Consider the following 20,646-nt stretch of genomic DNA (forward strand, 5'->3'; position numbering starts at 1 on the left):
CACAACATTCAGAACAGGAAACGCACGGTTTCTTTTCTACGACGCTTACAATATAGAAGTTTGACTCATCCACTTCTGCTTGACAAACTCAATTAGGAGTGACGAAGTACAGTTATTAGGTAACAATTCGAAAGGAAACATAACAAAACATCCATTTATCACTTAATAACATTTGTTTGTTTTAATACTGAAATATTACGTGTTTACATTATTCCAAAACAAAAAAGGACCCAACACAGCGTACGTACAGACAGTAATGTTTAAGTGGTAATACAAACAAACTGTACTGCGTCACGCGTAATTCAATTTCTCAAGCAGAAGTGGATGATTTAACATCTGAATTGAAACGGTACGTTTCTGTACACGGGTTCCTGTTCAAAATATTATGTACACACTCCCCTCTACAAGTCCTAGAAGTTTGTATCGGGAATTTCATTTAGACAGGTACGGCAACTTTCTGTGCGTCGTTGTTCATTTTTATTTTCTTTTTTTATATTTTTGTAATTTATTCGACTGCGTCCAACGTCATTCCGACTTTCTACCTTTGCAGCCGCACACGTCAAATATCCATACACATCTTTGTCGAGAAGAAACGTGGCAGATTTAGTTCACACTACATATTAGATGAGAATTTCATGAAATCAGACAAATTTATTCAGTTGTTTCTGCCTTATACAGATTTTACTGGATAGAAGTCTCGATCATCGACGAGCTGACAAAAAAGAAGAAAAAACATCCGCTCAGAATAAATCTACTTCGGAATCTCGATAGCCTTCGAGTACTTGTCCAGTAACGGCCAGAAGTCTCATAAAAATACTTCTGTGTCGTTACAACAGTATATGGCTGAAACCAAAAGCAACTGCAGAAGTGATCCGTGATTGTGTCTAGAAGAAATGAACAGAACTGTGTGATTTTTGTTCTCCTGCATTACTCTCGGTGACTAAACAAGCTAGCACAGTTTATGAGCGAGTAGAAATGCTTTGTATTGGAGTTGGCTGCTCTTTATCAAAACTGTGGTTCGGCAGTTTTGGTACAAAACATAAATGTTAGGGTTACCGATAGTATTAGGAGCATAGTTACGAAAAGAAACACGTATCACTCTGTGGGTGAGAAACTAGGGACCGACGACTTTCTTTGTGTTTTGTTTCTCTGTTTGCTTGTTTTGCATATAATTAGAAACGCACATCGTTCAAGTTAGTCCGTTGTGCATTTTACATCCTTACAAAATATACATTGCATTTTATAAGTAACAAAAACTAGTTTATAGTGTAACTTCTGCGTTATTTATGTAACGAAAGCAATTAATTTTGATGCAAGTATGTTTACATGCACAAACATAAACAAATATATGTAATTATTATTGTTATTTTGTACTAAACAGAACGTTCTTCATCATGATCAAAGGCAGGAGTTCCCTGTCATTACTGTTATAACTGCGGAAGTGGTTTATGAATAACAGAAACATGTTTTATACAATCTTTATGAAGTGTTGAAGCGATATTTGATGTTTTGTTTCGCGTCTTTTTAAAGTTTACCTTTTTTTTTTTTTTTTTTGAGGATATTACGTTTTTATCGCGATATGATGACACTATTATTTTTTATCCTTACTACAATAATTTTCGACTAAAATCTGAATAAATACTGTTTATTTTCGAGTAACGGACAGGAGGATAACTATGTACAAAAATGTTACATTGGTTACGCAGTTCTTTACGTATTCTCACTCAGGTTCTACACCGTTCACTTTTCCTGTTTCTAGACGACCCTAGTACGATACTGATCGCATACTGGCATAAAGGATCGAAATGAGGTACCGTCAGATAGGAATACAAAACACATGAGGTACAGGTAACGCGATTACGATCTTAACTGACCAAGGCTACTACGAAAATCACAGTAGTCTTCGCTTATTATCTACAGTATAATCTACGGTGGCCTATGGTAATTTGTTAGTGATCGGTCGCCATTTGCACCGAAGAGTTTAAAGGGCTGTGTTGTTCATAACGGAGATATGTTTAGAAAATCTTTAGTGTGTAATATTCACACTAAAGAAAGTAAGAATTTTTAACTCAATGGTTGCATTTATTTCGTATTGTAGAACATTTCTTGTGTTCTTTATTATTCAATCTTAAAATAGCAATCCTATAGCTTCTGTAGCATCTATTAAGTATTCAGAGCTGGGAAAGAAAGCAGTTCAATAGCAGTTTCTATGTTATCATTATTATTATTACTGTAATTGTTACCGGTATTATTGACCTACCTGTTACAAGGTGATTCCGGTAAATGTTGATATCCTAAGATCAGTGACTCACCTTAGTTATTCTCTTCATCGTCTGGAATACTACCATTTTTAATTTCATCGCCATAATGGACACACAACATATTTAAAGCCTTCAGCCCTGCTTATCGAACAGACGGATAGAGTATGGTTAATTCATATTTAAGGTACGCAACACGTATGCTTCCTGTTACAGAGTTTTAATACAGGCTTTTAAGCATCCCCATATTAGGCAAAGTGTAAAGCGTTTTCTGTGATCAGGTCGTATGGTTTACGAATTTACACTCGAGTTTACAAAAGTTGTTCTTGTTCCTGTCGTCAGCAGTAAAATAACAGCTACAGTATTGGTGACTACGGGACGAGAGCGAAGCTTTCGCCCTTTTGTAGCTTCATATAATAACAGTATTTGGAATAAATGCAATCCTTGGGATAAGTGTAGTTGTGGGAATATCAATATTCTCTCTGGACAGGTGTTTGAGTTGCAGCGAGCATTTTGGGTCGACGCTTCCCACTGACGGTTTCTAATGTTATTTTCCTTCGCATTTTAAACTTGTCATTTACTGTTTATGACAGTAGTATTTATACCACCCCCTTGTCGACACAAGCTAATAATTAATGAGCAAATAAAAATATAAGAAGGTAATATAATTTACAGCTCATGACAATATTTGACTGTCGTCAGTTGCTTGTAATTTCGCACACAACATTTGCCTGTTGTTGAAGAGAAGTTTAGTGAGAAATGCGAAAACAGAATTCAAAGAAGTAAAAAAATGCTAAATATATACGTTAGAATGTAGTGTTCGCTTCTTAGCTGGTATATCCCTAAGGCCACATTAACAGACGATCGTTCACTCATTCGTTTGTTGTTTGATGAGGGCTTTAAGATGTGCTACATGACGAATGACAGTGTAGATTTCCTCAGAGCGTAGAAGCTGGTCTGGACACACACAATTCTCTCTGTGTCTCTCTGTCTTTCAACCCTTTTCTCTTCCAGACCACCGACTGACTCAGTGCACTTGATATCATGCATTAGTTTGTTTCCCTGGTGAATTTGGCTTTACACTGCGAACGAATGAGTGATTGTGCATTAAACAGCATCTAGACTCCATACATGACTTTTAGATGGGCTGTTAGCCAGGCGTAATCTCGAAATCTCAGCAAACCCTTGACTGGTTTAAACGCAGATGCTGACTTGACAATCGTTCACTTTTTCCCAAGTCGTCCGAAGTCCACGACGGACAAGAGAGTGAACAACTGCCTAAGCAGTATATCGGTAGTACACAGGGGACAAAGAATAGTCACGTAGAATACTTAGAGTGATCTGCACGTATATTTGGATATACAGGGTGGGCGAAATGAAACTGGCCCGGAAAATGTATGAGGCAGTGAAACGAAAACGAGACGGATAGAGAAAAAAGAAGCAAACTGTTTGTTACTTCAAAAGTAATCGCCATAACTGTTAATACATTTATGCCACTGTGGGACAAGACGGTTAAAGTCTTCGTGGACAAATTTTTGAGAGTGCCTGCTGTAATCTGTCCCCTACTTTTTTGTTGTTGCTACTGTCCACTATGGTAAAGTATTTTATGAAGATTCGAGAGGAGTAAGATTTACAATGAATTTTTTAATTTACTTATCTTATCTTGCACAGTTGGTTCCAGTTCTTCATGTCTAATTTATTTTGTCACATTTTACTGTATCACACAGTCTTTTGAATTTCACATTAACAAAGCCGAAATTACATAGTTCGCCCAAAATACCAAAAATAGGTCCGATCACACGAGAGGCATGCTTACAACTACTTCACTCTGCGGTAATAACAATATTCCGAGGGGTTTACAATTTTTCTTGACAAATGAATTTCTATTTACTCGATTACTATTTCATAAGTGAAATAAACTTGACAAACAGTACTAGATTGCGTAATTAATAATATGTACCAGATATTTAGTAACTGAAATGATTAAGAAAATTTTAACTTTACATTCAGAGCTAGTACATATCGATTGTAGCAACGAAAATAAATTAATTCCTTTTTATAAATTTTAGCTTGAGTTATAAGATACTGTCTATAAAATTATATGCAATTTTTCAGAAAAAACACCTGAGATATCACTGACATGTCCAAAATTAGAAAAAAATTCTGGTATGGACTACTACTGTTGAGGGAAAGAATTTGTTAGAGGCGGATGTCCCTGTATAGCACGGAACCGCGATTGTACCCAGGCGTGTACCTGCTCTTCCAAAGCAAGTCGATGGCCACGAATGCTTTTTTCGGGGCTTCAATAATATAGGAACTGCGCGGAGAGAGATCGTGACTACGGAGGATGTGTGCGCGTGGTCACTTCAGAAAATTTGAAGCGCTCCGTTAGAGTCGAAAAGACCCGCCAGGATAGCCGAGAGCGCTAACGCGCTGCTTCCTGGACTCGGGTAGGTGCACCGGCCCCGGATCGAATCCGTCCGGCGGATTAACGACGTCGGCCGGTGTGCCGGCCAGCCTGGATGTGGTTTTTAGGCGGTTTTTCACATCCTACTATGTGAATACCTGGCTGGTCCCCACGTCCCACCTCATTTACACGCCTCGCGGACATTTGAAACACATTCACACTATTTCACGATTTACACTAGACGCAGACCGCTGGGGTACACTAATTCCGTCCCGGGGGGTACGGGGTGGTGGCAGGAAGGGCATCCGGCCACCTCTTAACATCCACCGTGCCAAATCCATACTTAACCCTGCCGACCCCGCGCACAATGCGGGATCAAGGCAGTAGCAAAGGAAAGAAACAAAGCCGTCAGTGTTGAAACGCCGAGGAATGTTGACGGGATAATTCCCGCCCACATGTAGCCACGGTCGTTTCGAGTACACCGCACAAGTTTCGCTGGGGAGGCGCTACATACACATCGTCCGTGTAATCCCGATCTCTCACCAAGCGATTTCCATGTTTTTGGAGAGGACATTTGTGGTCGTCGGGTGCTTCTGAAGTAGAGCTGCACGCACACCTGTGTATAGTTGTAGTTCGGTAGGCAACCGTCTCACAGCGGACGGTTACTTTTGCACCTGTCCCTCGGGTTCAGCTAGTCAGCAGTGTGTTGCTAGCGCGGGGCGGCGCGCCGTGTGTTCTAGGCGGCTGTTGCTCAGCAGGCGTGTGCCGGTGTGTTGCAGGCGGCCCCATGGAGCAGGGCGGCCCCGGGCCCGGCCTGCCGCTCGCCGCGGAGTTCGCGGGGCTCAGCGCAGAGCCGCCGCCCGGCTTCCTGCCGCAGCCGCCGCCGCCCGCCGACCAGATCCTCGCCCAGCAGCGCGCCAGCCCCGAGTTCATCAGCTCGCAGGGTGAGCACCACGGCTGTCTCGATCAAACATCGACATTCCCCTTAATGCATATGTTTTACCCTCATATATCGATATCAAAATGGCAATATCGACTTCCAAACATCCATATATTGACGTTCTCATCATGTATCTCTTTGACCACGATATATCGATTTCAAAATGGCAATATCGAGTGCCGAACATCCATATATCGACGTTCCCATCAGCATGTATATTTTACGCCGATATATCGATATCAAAATAGCAATATCGAGTGCCAATCATACATATATCGACGTCCCCATCAATGTATATATTTTACGCGGATATATCGATACCAAAATGGAAATATCGAGTGCCAAACATCCATGTATCGACGTTCCCAACAAAGCATATATTTTACCCCGATATATGGATATCAAAATAGTAATGTCGAGTGCCAAACATCCATATATCGACGTTCCCGTCAATGTATGTTCTACACCGATATATCGATATCAAAATGGGAATGTTGAGTGTCCAACTTCCATATATCGATGTTCCTATCAATGTATAAATTTTACCCCGATATATCGATATCAAAATGGCAATGTCGAATGTCGACCTCCATATATCGACGTTTGAATTAATGTATATATCTTACGCCGATATATCGATATCAGAAAGGCAATATAGAGCCCCAAACATCCATATATCGACGTTCCCATCAGTGTACGTTTTACCCCGATATATCGATATCAAAATGGCAGTATCGAGTGTCAAACCTCCATATACCGACGTTCCCATCAATGTGTATATTTTACCCCCGATATATCGATATCAACATGGCAATATCGAGTGCCAATATTTTTATTTCATACAGACATGACAACTTTCAAAAGTGAAAAATCAGTAGAATTTTAGCGGTGTACTATTGTGAATTACAACACATCCCTGACGATTGCAATAATTCAGTAACTGTAACAATTCAATTACATTTGCTTTATTATTTACATGTAAATATTAAATAATGGACATACCCGAGCCTTCGGACTGCATAATTTATCATTCAACATGCTGAACAATATGAATGATGAGCTCTGCAGGTTTCTTTGGATTCACACACATTAAAATGAAGCACTCTCGAGAGAACTACAGTTCGAAATTACGATCCGAGGAAACAAATTAACGTATATTAGATTTCTGTTTTGACATTAGCACAGTTTTGCATGAATAAATACTGTTAAACGATCACACGTTTTCATTTCGTAACGCAATCCATATTTGCATGGCATCTTATATCCGTAAGACATCATTTAAATCAATTTTATACAGGATGTACATGTTAGGCTTAGCAAATAATCTGAATAGTTTATCAGTCTGAATTTGTCTGATTACGGTAGTTACTTATTCACCACACCCGTAGCTGACTTAGCCTTCTTCAAAAACTGTGAACTAAATTTCTGCTCAAAGCACTTCCCTTTTTGAACTGATTTTAAAATCATAAATTTCTCCAAAGACGTTTCTGAAAGCATGGACCTGAAATGAGTTTTGGTCTTTGTAACTGTGCTAAAAATTCTATCACATTCCGCATTACTATGTGGAATTGACAAAACAACCAGCACCACCTTTGCAAGTTTATCCTATTGAAGAACCCCATCAGCCGATTTCTTCTAACCTACCAACGCCCACTGAACATCAATTATCTCTGCTGCCAAGTTGGTTTCTTCTAGCTGAAAGTTACAGAACTGAGAGTGAAGAATATCAAGTTCTGTATCTAAGTGTTCACTTTCGCTAGTCAGAATATTAGGAAATCTGTTTATGAAAAATCTAAGGCTGGAAAATGATGCTTTGCCAATTATAGAAATATTTGCAACTTCTGCATACATTAAAACTTTATTTTTGAATGGAAACACTGCCTTTTAGACACAACAATGCGAATCACTTCGCTTGGAACAACTATCGACTACTCCTTGTCCACGATAAGTTTGCGATTGCGCTGGTGCTACCAGAAGCGGAGGAAATTGGCACTAGTTGAAAGATATTCATTTGTCTCCGGACGCTGCCAACGATAAGTTCCTTACCTCCTTGTAGATACGAAGCGCGAACTACGCCTACTACCGCTCCCGACAGCCACCGCACCAATCTAGAAAGTTAACGCAGACAAGTAGCAGCCATACATTGTCATCCATCAATATATCGAAGGCGCAGGATTTTCAAATAGTAACGAAAGTATTGAAACTACTCTGAAAATCGGGAGATCGGTCTTCACTGTCGGGAGGTCGGGAGGAAGAAGCAAAAATCCGGAGTCTCCCGCTTAAATCGGGAGAGTTGGCACGTCTGTTTAGACTATATTTTTTCACAATTTTCGGTAAATATTTGAAGTTGTTCTTTTCAAACACTGGTAGATCACAGTTTTACTTTCAGTGTGTTAAGGAGTTTCAGTAGTTTTTTAGCTTTCATCACGAACAGTCTTTCTCTTTGACCGTGTGAAGCTAAGTACAGGGCTATTACAAATGATTGAAGCGATTTCCTAAATTCACCGTAGCTCCATTCATTGACATATGGTCACGACACACTACAGATACGTAAAAAAACTCATAAAGTTTTGTTCGGCTGAAGCCGCACTTCAGGTTTCTGCCGTCAGAGCGCTCGAGAGCGCAGTGAGACAAAATAGCGACAGGAGCCGAGAAAGCGTATGTCGTGCTTGAAATGCACTGACATCAGTCAGTCATAACAGTGCAACGACACTTCAGGACGAAGTTCAACAAAGATCCACCAACTGCTAACTCCATTCGGCGATGGTATGCGCAGTTTAAAGCTTCTGGATGCCTCTGTAAGGGGAAATCAACGGGTCGGCCTGCAGTGAGCGAAGAAACGGTTGAACGCGTGCGGGCAAGTTTCACGCGTAGCCCGCGGAAAATTGGCTCATGCCAAAACTGGAGACCGACAGCGCCGACTTCATCTTTCAACAGGATGGTGCTCCACCGCACTTCCATCATGATGTTCGGCCTTTCTTAAACAGGAGATTGGAAAACCGATGGATCGGTCGTGGTAGAGATCATGATCAGCAATTCATGTCATGGTCTCCACGCTCTCCCGACTTAACCCCATGCGATTTATTTCTGTGGGGTTATGTGAAAGATTCAGTGTTTAAACCTTCTCTACGAAGTAACGTGCCAGAACTGCGAGCTCGCATCAACGATGCTTTCGAACTCATTGATGGGGACATGCTGAGCCGAGTGTGGGAGGAACTTGATTATCGGCTTGATGTCTGCCGAATCACTAAAGGAGCACATATCGAACATTTGTGAATGCCTAAAAAAACTTTTTGAGTTTTTGTATGTGTGTGCAAACCACTGTGAAAATATCTCAAATAATAAAGTTATTGTAGAGCTGTGAAATCGCTTCAATCATTTGTAATAACCCTGTATAGGTGGCATAAAAGAAGTTGGATTGCACTGCGGGTGACGCTGTGAAAGGAATAACAGGGTTTCCAATGTGAAGAAATAGCACCCCAGTTGGGTCAAAATAAGTTTTTAACACAACTAGTGATCTATTTATTCACATCGGCATTCTTCAGTAACTGTTGCTGCCAATTATGAACAAAATTCTAAATGACAATGTTGGTCTTTGTGGTTGGTGGAGACGCGTTAGGGGAAATGCTGACGTAATCGGCGCACGGTGCTACCAACAGAAACTGCAACTTTTAGCTTCACCACCCAATTTTGATACTACAACTGCCAGGTAGCTGGTGTTGGCGGAAATGTAAAAGCAGGGAAGTCGACATAAAGTGTTCTGGACAAATCTGATACGTGACGAAACCGATCGACGGGCCCATTTATTTTACCACTAACGTGCAGTTACCTTTCTTAGCAAAGTGGTTATCGCCAAGCGTGAAAGTGCATATTTTTCCTTTCAGTTATTGCTCTAAGGGGTATAGGCGAGGTGCTAGCTTATTGATGTACAGAATACCTGATATTAAGTCAATGCTTGAATATACAGCGCTAAAACCGTCACTATATTTACAATGTGCAACCGATATTTATATAGGCAAGTACGTCGATATTTCTTTCGTCGACATACCGATACCTTTCTTCATTATATCGAGAGGCGATAATTACATCTTTATAAAATATCGATGTATCGGCTTCCCGAAGGTTTTAAAAATGTCAACAGTCCTAGTGAGTAGGCAGGTAGCTAGAAATGTTAGAAATGTTCAGTAAAGTTCAGGCAGCCTGCCGTATGTGTTCCTCACGTAGTTGCAGAGACAATAGGTTGTATTCAAACTACAATTAGCGAAACACGTGCAGTATGTAGAACACGTGGATTAGTCTCGCTGAAAAAAAGCAGTGCAGTGTATAAGACACCTTTACACGCTTTGCCTATTTCCCACTGATTCCCTCATATCATCATCCATTACATCCGACATTCCGTGATCTACGTTCAAACTCGGGCATGAAACACATTCCATCATTCGTTCCTAGTACTTCCTAGTATGATAGCGGCAGCTCATCTTCAACGTCAGCCGTTGAGTTGATAAAAACCCTAAAAATGAAACAGTACAGCCTACAGTGTTGCCTGCCATTTTCTTAACACTCTTGATGCATTTTCTTAGCACTCTCCAACAAAATTTCTCTGATATTAATTTTCCATTTTCGGATTTTGAGTATTTGCTACATTTATATCGCTTCGTAGTGATACAAGAGATGTTCAAACGACATTATTGCCTCTATTAGTGTAAATGTCGATCTTGCTTAAAAATTCTCGAACGTCTGAACGCCACTGTGGCTAGATCACATCTAGCCATGAGTAATAACATTCGCCAGTCTCCAAACGCATAGCCCATGGTAATATTCTTGTAGATATAATGCTCTAAACGCATCGTTTAAAGCTGGTACCAGACATTCACATTTGGGCAGTCGTGTACTATCTCAGTGAAAGGCAAAGTTTCTCAGATTCATATTTATCCACATGAAATATACTGATTTGTACAGACGAAAGGATTGTTGCTTCGTCGTTCAGACTGATGCGTTCCGACAAAGCACTGTTCTGATCGATAATTGCATCATGACCTTTACAATATTGTAGCCTCTTTGTGGGTCCATTATACATCAGTTCATGGACCAGTACATTTCTTGTGATATTTTCCTCTTTGTTGATGCTGGCAACTGCAATTGCTGCAAGGTTCTCTCCAGCTGTTAATGGGAGTTTGCAGGTCGCCTGTGTCCTAACTTCTACACGGACTCGTAACGTGGAAATGACTTCTCAGCATCACGACGATCGCATTACCACTAAATATCTATAATCGAGGGAACCTCTACTGCCCACACATTCGGGCACGCAATAGCCTTATGGGGTCGCTAACATCACCATATTGTCCAACCGTAACAATTACACGTGGGCAATTAGATGACGATGTGAAAACTTCGGGTGTTCGGCTGTGAGATAGTGAAGATACCTCGTATTTATGTCGATTGTTAGTGAAAATAGAGTACGATCATATTGCTCAATAATATGTGATATACAACATTTATTTTATTACACATATTGGTGTATCGACTGATGACATAAAGTCTCCAGCTATAGCTTTCTCTGCATTCGAAATACCTCCCTAGCTACCTAAGAAATAGGACTGAGTTTGTACCTAGGAAGTTATCCTTTGACTCCCTGTATAGTAAACAGCGCAATTCTGGAATGGAAGCGAATTTTTTTATGCAATCATGGAGTGGAACTCAGGTTTAATTTCCCAGGCAGTTATTATCTTCCTGGTGGCTGGTTAACTGTGTCCGAAGACAGGAGTTGTACAGGAATGAAGGCGCAGCGCTTCGAGTACCGTCGTGGAGACGGCTGGCATTTTAGTCGACGTGACGCTCCTGTTATGTGGCACGCGCTGTCTTCTACGTGTAACTTTTAAGGTTTATGCACTCATCAAACGTTCTGAACTGTGAAATGGCACTGTAATCTGAAAAATTCAACGTCATAGCCCCCTCACTGATATAAAAAGCCACAAGAATTATTAACGTCAGAGGACAGACTGGAGTATTTTGACACCAATCAGAATGGTCCCTTCGTTGATATGACACTTTCTCCCTTCGTCCATTCTATTTGTGTTTTTCTGTTGTTGACTATGTGGCACCACACTGCATGACCTACTCCACTCCTAATTTCTTGAGGTTCTTCACTTTCCGACTGGCGTATATGTGCAACACAAAATGGCACCTGTGAAAAGCTTGTCGTTTAGTATCTTCTGTCTGCCAAAGGTTTTATGGTTATGTAAATTCCTCAACACTCCTGAAAACACATAGCGTTATATGGTTTATCTTAATCATATTCATTCGTATGTTCAACGATGTGAAATACTTCGTATATAAAAAAAAATCACATAAAATAGTAGTTGATAATTTTTGTGTATGTTTCTGTTGCTTGTATAAAATCACAATACGGGAAAATTACAAAATTAATAAGAATTGAAGAATAATTTTATATTCTTCTTTTTGGTTTAGTTCTCTGGTCTGCATATTTGACCAGGTTCAATGTGTAGTTCCACACGAGAATTGAATACAATGAATTAACGGTAAAAAGATTCCTCCGATTAATACTGTGACGTGCGCATTGGTATGCACACAAACCCTGAAATGACGTAATCTGAAGAATTTAAGCAAAAGTTTTCTTAAAAGTAACTTGTTAATTTGAAATTTACTATTATTTTTTAGATAGTGATGCACACGTACTGCTAAGTAACCACAGCCGTTATTTATTTCTTCACACTGAAGTAAATGTAACCTGCGGTGTCTGATCGTTTGTGTTTATCTCATTTCTACCATTAACATAAAAAGGGTGATCAGTAACAATTATATTTTAGTTACGTGGCTCAGTGGTTAAACAACTTTTCGAGAAGAGCGGGGTTAAATGACGCATCCAAAGATTACATTATGCTGACATTACGCTGATGCCGGAATGGCTCTTCCAGCAACGCCTCCGCATATTCCCACCCTTATCCTTGGCTAATAGAGGCTAGTCTCAGTCTCTCATGACCTCGACGTCGACGAAGTGCTACACGCTTCATCCTTTTTATTCAGTTGATCTGCAAATACTCTCTCGTTCGTTCTTTGTATATTGATATGTCTCTAGCCAAATACACTTATCTCGCCGACCACATAACCACTATCGTCGAAAGTCATGCTATGCACTGCAAGCTTCGATGACCATCTCTAGCAAATGAGTAACGAAAACGTCATTATTCAGCACAGCTACTGTGCACTTGTTCTGTTACAAACTCACTCAGATGGGGAAGCGATTACGGCGTGACTTTCACCCAACAATGCCACTGGCAACACCAAAATTTTTGCCTCCTTGTGATAGGTCAATATCAGACTAACTGTCTTACAAATCTTTCTTGTTATGTACACAACTTACGATTACAATTTTTTCTTCCAACTAAAACAGACCGAGCAGATATACTCCGCGGATTTATTGCTTGTTATCACCGTTGTTTAGTACGGAACACAGGAACAGGATTTAAGTTAATAAAATACTGCGTTTCCAAAATGTAACGTGCAGTATTTCCACATATCTAAAAAAAAAAAAAGTTGTTACTTTTCAGGAACTAACCTGGTCATTAGATTGCCTTTCATTAATGTCTATTGAAGGGAAACCGTTCTTGTATTCTTTTTTCGCTAATTAACATTTCCCCTACATATCATTTTGGAATGCTGAAAGAAATGAGGCTATCGGTATTCAAATGTATATAGTTTTCCTTTTAGACGTATCACTAGCATATTTGCTTTAACTAAATCGAAGGAAAAACAATGATTAGAGTTACACGTATCGTAGACAACGAATTCATTAGGGACGAAGCACAAACTTTGATTGGGAAATGAAATTGGCCGCACCCTTTCATAGTGACAACCCCCGGCTTCGCAGTATTTGATTTCGGGAAACGAAGGCAAAAATTAATCTGGATGCTCCAGTGGGGAACTAAACCTCGTAATCACCACTGCGAGCCCAGTGTTTCAAACACTGCGCCACCTCAGTTGGTAGCTAAATCCAACAGTAATTTTAGCAACGTATCATAGTTTTTCCTTTAGAATTGCTCTTCTGTTATATGTGCTTGAAGGCTTGAAAACTATCTTGTAAAAATACCGACCCGCCAAATATTCGTCTCTTGACAACCACTCTGTATTTTATACAGCAGAATGTTCGTATGGTTTCGGGTTTCAGCTAAACTTGTTCATTTATAGGGTACTCGCATTATGATGATTTTTCGAATTCAAAAATCGTAATTTTTAAATGTGCTGTGATTTATGAGATGTACCGGTAGAAAAAAAAAAAACAACTGGGTGGGTATAGTTCTCCCTAAATGGTGTTAAATTACTACTGAGTACATTAAATTTATTCAGATAACAGAATTTATCGGCACGAAGCAATGTAATTTTTTTTCACTTTCGTCGAGTCCCTTCTTGAGGAGCACTAGGTTTGATGCGTCATTAAATTGTCTATGCTTAGTACATACAAATCTTAAGAGTGTATATGATAATAGTATGCGTAATGACCATGAAAATACATTTTTACAGTTAAGATTAATGTGTACTGTGATTTTTGAGAAAATGACTGAGATTTCTATGTAACTAGTGAGCTGATTGTACGGCAGAGTGTTGGAACAGCAATTAATATAAAACAAAAGCTTTTATTTGGTCACGGTAGCCAAGAGATTTGAATGAGTATTTCTGATTAGACGACGGTGATCCTTCAGCAATCTCATACATCTTATCAAAGCAACTGAGCGTCTAGCAGGGGAAAGGACAGGGTGTGAGGAGAAGGGGGGGGGGGATTTTTGGGGGGTAATTTCGTTTTGTGAAAATCTTCACGCGTTCTTAAAATCTGTTTATCCCTTACGTTTGTAGTTCTATCCGCTGGAATACTATATTGACCTTTAGGTACCTATTTCCCTTGCACTTTCTCATTTGAAGCCTTTTACATCTCAGTGTCACTGAAATAGTTGGTGTGAAACAAAATGAAACGCGTACGGTAAAAATACGCTCCTTGTTGGTAAGGGGACAAAATTTGATTAAATATAGCAGACAATACATAGACATACTCCGAATAGATCTTGTCGTATTTAATAGGATGCAACAGCGAAAATTCCATAGAGAATTAGGTACGATGTGGCGATGTGGAACGCTGATAGTATTCACGCATGAGGTCAACAGGATAGGGTGGTGGAGAGGGCTGGTGGCGAGGGAATGGGGGGTGGGGGAATAATATGCTGAAGCTACTTGCCTTAATAAACCATGGGCCAGACAGCTCAGTTACAGAATGAGATTTTCACTCTGCAGCGGAGTGTGCGCTGATATGAAAATTCCTGGCAGATTAAAACTGTGTGCCCGACCGAGACTCGAACTCGGGACCTTTGCCTTTCGCGGGCAAGTGCTCTACCAACTTTTTTTTTAATGATTTTTAAAATGGTTCCAATGGTTCTGAGCACTATGGGACTTAACATCTTTGGTCATCAGTCCCCTAGAACTTAGAACTACTTAAACCTAACTAACCTAAGGACATCACACAACACCCAGTCATCACGAGGCAGAGAAAATCCCTGACCCCGCCGGGAATCGAATTTCGGTTTGTGAAAATCTTCGCGCGTTCTTAAAAACTAACTGAGCTACCGAAGCACGACTCACGCCCGGTCCTCACAGCTGTACTTCTGCCAGTATCTCGTCTCCTACCTTCCAAACTTTACAGAAGCTCTTCTGCGAACCTTGCAGAACTAGCACGCCTGAAAGAAAGGATACTGCGGAGACATGGCTTAGCCAAGGCCTGGGGGATGTTTTCCATAATGAGATTTTCACTCTGCAGCGGAGTGTGCGCTGATATGAAACGAATCTCGGTCGGACACACAGTTTCAATCTGCCGGGAAGTTTCATATCAGCGCACACTCCACTGCAGAGTGAAAATCTCATTCTGGAAACATCCCCCAGGCTGTGGCTAAGCCATGTCTCCGCAGTATCCTTTCTTTCAGGAGTGCTAGTTCTGCAAGGTTCGCAGAAGAGCTTCTGCAAAGTTTGGAAGGTAGGAGACGAGATACTGGCAGAAGTAAAGCTGTGAGGACGGGGCGTGAGTCGTGCTTCGGTAGCTCAGTTGGTAGAGCACTAGCCCGCGAAAGGCAAAGGTCCCGAGTTCGAGTCTCGGTCGGACACACAGGTTTAATCTGCCAGGAAGTTTCAGCTCAGTTATAGCTTATACGACAGATTACAGCGCTGCTATATGGTCAATGAACTACAGAGTTACGAGTACATGGAAATGATCGCTTGCCGAATATGTATGTAGCAGGTGGGCTTGACTGCGAGTAACGGAGATTGCATTTGTTCTATGTCTGCGCAAAAAAGTTTCGACTGAAACAGCACGTTTGGTTTCTTTTTGTTGCAGGAGGTTTCTCGGAGACACAGCAGATGCAGAGTGAGGTGGTGTGGTGATAGCGCCACCTGCAGATATACCCGCTCGTCGACGAGTCAGTAACGAGAATAAGGACGACGGCGACGACTCCTGGTCACGCGTGAAGACGGACGCCATCACCTCCGCTGCCCTGCAACACCTGCCTGCCTGTCAACCACCCTTCAGCTGGGAAAGGTCAGCGCTGCGCACCCACCACTGCCGACTCGCGCTGCCCAGTGGTCACCGGGAATTCTCAGCGGGACACTGCGAGAACAACGACGGTTATTGTGAGCCCTCCCCACGGACGGGACCTTCCCAAGATTTGTGCCATTTAACAAGAGCCGCAACCCTTACAGTGCGCGACTGCGGAAATTTCTGGTGTGACAGTGCAAGAGAGGAAGTTACCGATGTACGCTCCAGATGTGTTCAGGTGCCAGTGTAAACTGGTTGGTCATACTGCCCGGCCGAGAAGAATCCATCCGAATTTCCGTGTTACGAAATATCATTAATGGTCCTCATCAAGAGACTGTCTTTTGGCTGGTGACATTTTGGAGAGTGAAGATCGTGAATAACCATCCGAAGGCTGCAATGTTGTGACTGTCAAAGAAGACTCCAAGTGCAGAAATGTCCTGTTTCAGATACGACGGGTACTGTCCAGTTTTCGACGCCGACTACGTCCTAACCGAGGGAAAGTGTGCTGTTCTCAGTTCTTCTGTGCTGAACTCAATTGTGAATGACGGTGAATCTCTGCAACAATGTAACCGACAAATTTAATATTGCGTGTTACTCCAGTATATGTACATAATGAACACTGTGCTGACATTTTCAAGGTAACGGCAGTCCGTTATATACCGGTGTGAGCTTTTCCCCCCAGAACCTTATCAGAAAGCGAGTGATAATACGTTTATACTTTGTTTTCATTAATATAATAATTGTTTAAGAGACAGCCGGCGAAAGCTTTCCCAGTATGCATCTGCTGTCGGGCAAGTTGCTGTGCGTGAGGATGTGAGCTATTCTCAAATCATACCAATTAGCCGACATCACACACCTTCCGACTGGCAAATAGTGAGAAAAGTCGAAGACGAAACGATAGATACAGGCTCTGTGTGCGCAGCATGCTCCGCTACGGTGCTAACTTTAAATATGTAGCGATTGTAAAGGGTCCGAGCAGTTAGCAGACGGCGTTTCATGCAAATACTCGCAACTGTCGTAAGCTGCCTAATGTCTATGAATGGAATAACTTTGTGGAATGAAAGAAAAGTGACTAGATTTGTGTTTAAAAATAAACGGATGTTAAGAGTTTAACGCTTTGAGATATTTAGGCTGCGGACTTTTTCGCACTTCAGCAGAGGAAAAAAAGTTGTTGAATGCGATAATCTCTCCGTGTCGCATCGTTTCGTTTCGCGCCAATGCGCTACTGTGGAAGCTTTCTGCGAAAAGTGTAGAGCAAAGCCAGTGTTACGATGATGCTTAACTTGACCCAGTATGTGTCACATTTCCTAATGTACAGTCAGTGTAAATAACAATAAGTAAATCCGCATTGTCCTCCTCTGTAGATAAAACAGCTGTGTACTTCGCTATATAAATATATATATACCAGAAAATATGTTAAAACCTGAAGAAAAAATTAAGAAATCACTACTTCTGTAGGTTTTGAATGTAGCTGGCCTCAGATAGCGTCGCGTACGTGTTGTTTTGTTGAGGGAATAAATGTATGGATGAACCACCCGCGCTGTTTCTTTTCTGGACGTTTGATTGCTCTTGCTCACTCGATGCTGTCACATGGGGTCAAGAAATGAAAACTCAAAGTATAATACAGAAAATTATTCTATCTGCCTTCGAAATGCAGAGATCGCGTTCAGAAAATGACCACAAAACCCATGGACAACATCGGGTTCGCAATTTGCATTTTATTTTGTAGTCACAAATTGTAACTGTTCCCTTGGAACGACAATCCTGCACTTGATATAAAAAGAAGCTTAAAGAACGCACTCATTGCGTCTGCTTCCTCTTTGTGAAGAATTTAGTCACAAATTTCGAAAGTTTTAAAAGTGTGAGGTAGAGTAATTAAAGCGGAATGATCACATGGGTGCATATTTCCTCCCGTAAAGTAACTGCATCAAGATAGCAGCTAATTGGTTCACTTAATTTTGTAAAATTCTCTCAACAGCTTCGATATGTTCTAAAACTTATTTCAACGTCATGCCGAATGTTGAATGTTAAAAATAAAATATTATTTCCTTATCACAATCATCTGATTTTTCCTTTATTTCTGGAGGACGCGACTGCACAACTGGGAATGGAGAACTCAAGAAAACGTGTCTACAGCAAATTGATGAAAATTCCATTGCGACCATCTGATAAAATGAGAAATCTGTTTTGGATCGTTTTGAACTATTTCTTTGGTTAATAATACGTTTAGTGGACTGGACAGCATAATGTTTTTGGAGAAAACACACATACGAATTACGAACGTCTTAATTTTGATAGCTAAAACCCAAGAATAAAATTGATATTACGCGTCATCAACAGTAACGTTCCTAGTATGGAACATCAACATACGTGACGCATTTATGTCAAACAACAGTGATATATCTGTAATACTGATTCCCTGTGTGGTTATTGTGATTACTTGAAATTCACACGATTATCGGTCCTGTAGAATGCACGGCCTTTCAGTGCAGTTGGTTAGAACTGTAAGTTGTTCATCTATAGCGAAAAGATGGTGATAGGAAGCTCTGTTATGCAGCAGCTGCTTCAGCTTCTCAGTTATTGTACATCACCGCTTTTAACTTTAGAGAAACAGAGATCTTCCGTTAATTTCGAACTTCACGGAAATGTGATTTGTGGTGAGAAATTTGCCGTCAGAATATTTAATTATTGTCACCAACAATTCATTGAATTCCTCACTTTCGAATCTTCATCAGAAACATTGTCTAACATTATTTCAAGACTAACTGTTTTTACTTAGAAACAAACAAAGCAATGAAGGTGAAACAGCATTTCTATCCATGCACGTCAGGAAACAGCTGATAGATTTACACATACAACTAATTACTGTAACAAAAAATATGTGAAAACTAAAGTTTGCATTTGGAAATTAAGAAAAAGCCTGCAATTTCTTTGGGATGTTAGGTGTTCCTACATGAACTGAAAAACCACATTTTTGCTAGCAAACTACCTTCAACAGGTAAAAGTACTTCACTTATTTACCAGGAACAGGGTCCTCCAGAAGTCAGCGTGTTGAGGTAAAACTGCATCTTGTGACTCTATAGGCTTTTCCGGCGCAATAAGTCTTGAAAGTCTCTTCGGGTTTTCTGCCGGATACAAAAATGAGCTCGATCCAATATTTCGGCGATTCAACTGTTCTCAGCGCGAATCAGCAGCAAAAGCAGCGTTCACCTGAAGATGGCGAACAGTTGGATCGCCGAAATATTGAATCGAGTTGATTTTGGTATCCGGTAGCAAACCTGAAGGGACTTTCAAAACTGTATCTTATTTCACATTTTACAACTGCACTGACAGTATTAATAATCTCATTGACCCATGCAATGATACTGGAAGCTACTACTTCACGCTAAGACGATGATTAGCTGCAATAAATCATGAATTATAACAGGCACTGCAGTACACTTGTTCCCTCGCACAACCTTCTCACACTGTTGGCACCGAGCCAATTTCTACACAGCTATGGGGCGCAGCGGAACAGTTGGAGTTGCAGTGCAGTGCAGTGCAGTGCAGTACACTACAGCACACGCCCTATGTGGTTGGGATCCTGCTATTTGCAGCGTTCGACTCATTCATCGTGCGCTGCTAGTTTCTCCAGAGAACGTGCCTCCACTAACTGCTGTTCTTTAAGCATCAGATGCTATTTTAAACGCTACATCAATAGTTATCGATCTTACTTGTTAACAGGAAACAGTATCAATACAATAGTTAGGCCTAGATGCATATATCACTAGGAAAATAATAATTCTTTTGAAACTTCATAAATTATTTTTACAGTTAATAGAAACACAAATAATATCTTACGTTTTTAAAGACATTACTTTCTTACTTCATTTGCAGTACATACAAACAGAAATAACCTTTTCCGTTTTTTAACTAGCAGAGACCGTTTTCAAACAACAACAGAAAAATCTTAGGTCTCAAGTGTTATTAACATTGTGTTGCACGTGTTACAAAACGACAAAAGGCAGATCCAGTCATATTTAGGCTATAATGTCTTACGAGTTAAATAAAGGAAAAATATTTTTTTTTACCAAAACCATTATTTTCTGGGACTGAACACGACTCGCACCTCTGACTATGCATTCTATAAGTGAAAAGATCGATGTGCGCATTGAATTGGACGGGACATTCATGTACTGGCTGCCCAACCTGCTCTTGTGCGTGATTAATAATTTCGCTGGTTGCTGCAGGTGCTTTTTTTTCACTGGTTTGGTGCGGCCCGTCACGCCGCCCTCTTCTTCGCCAACACCATCTCAGAGTAGTACTTACACCCAACAACATCCTCAAATTTTGTTACAAGTAATCCAATCTCTCTTTTTCCCTTCATGTTTTACCCTCTACAGCTGTCTCTAATACCTTGGAAGTCATTCTCCAATCTGTCAACAGATGTCATATCGTCCTATTCCTTCTTCTT

The 20,646-nt window shown here is 40.7% G+C and overlaps 1 protein-coding gene across 1 annotated transcript in view; it reads left to right on the forward strand.

Moving 5' to 3' along the window:
* The window catches only part of LOC126100992 (LIM/homeobox protein Lhx1-like), a 103,637-nt gene extending 85,386 nt beyond the window's left edge, over window positions 1–18,251 (forward strand). Inside the window, exons 4-5 of the mRNA XM_049911659.1 lie at window positions 5,445–5,609; window positions 15,996–18,251. Of these exons, the coding sequence (XP_049767616.1) occupies window positions 5,445–5,609; window positions 15,996–16,042 (212 nt within the window). The 3' untranslated portion in view covers window positions 16,043–18,251. The remainder of the gene's footprint in view (window positions 1–5,444; window positions 5,610–15,995) is intronic.
* The last annotated feature ends 2,395 nt before the right edge of the window (window positions 18,252–20,646 follow it).

The sequence above is a fragment of the Schistocerca cancellata genome, chromosome 9 (genome assembly GCF_023864275.1).
Source record: "Schistocerca cancellata isolate TAMUIC-IGC-003103 chromosome 9, iqSchCanc2.1, whole genome shotgun sequence".
NCBI lineage: Eukaryota > Metazoa > Arthropoda > Insecta > Orthoptera > Acrididae > Schistocerca > Schistocerca cancellata.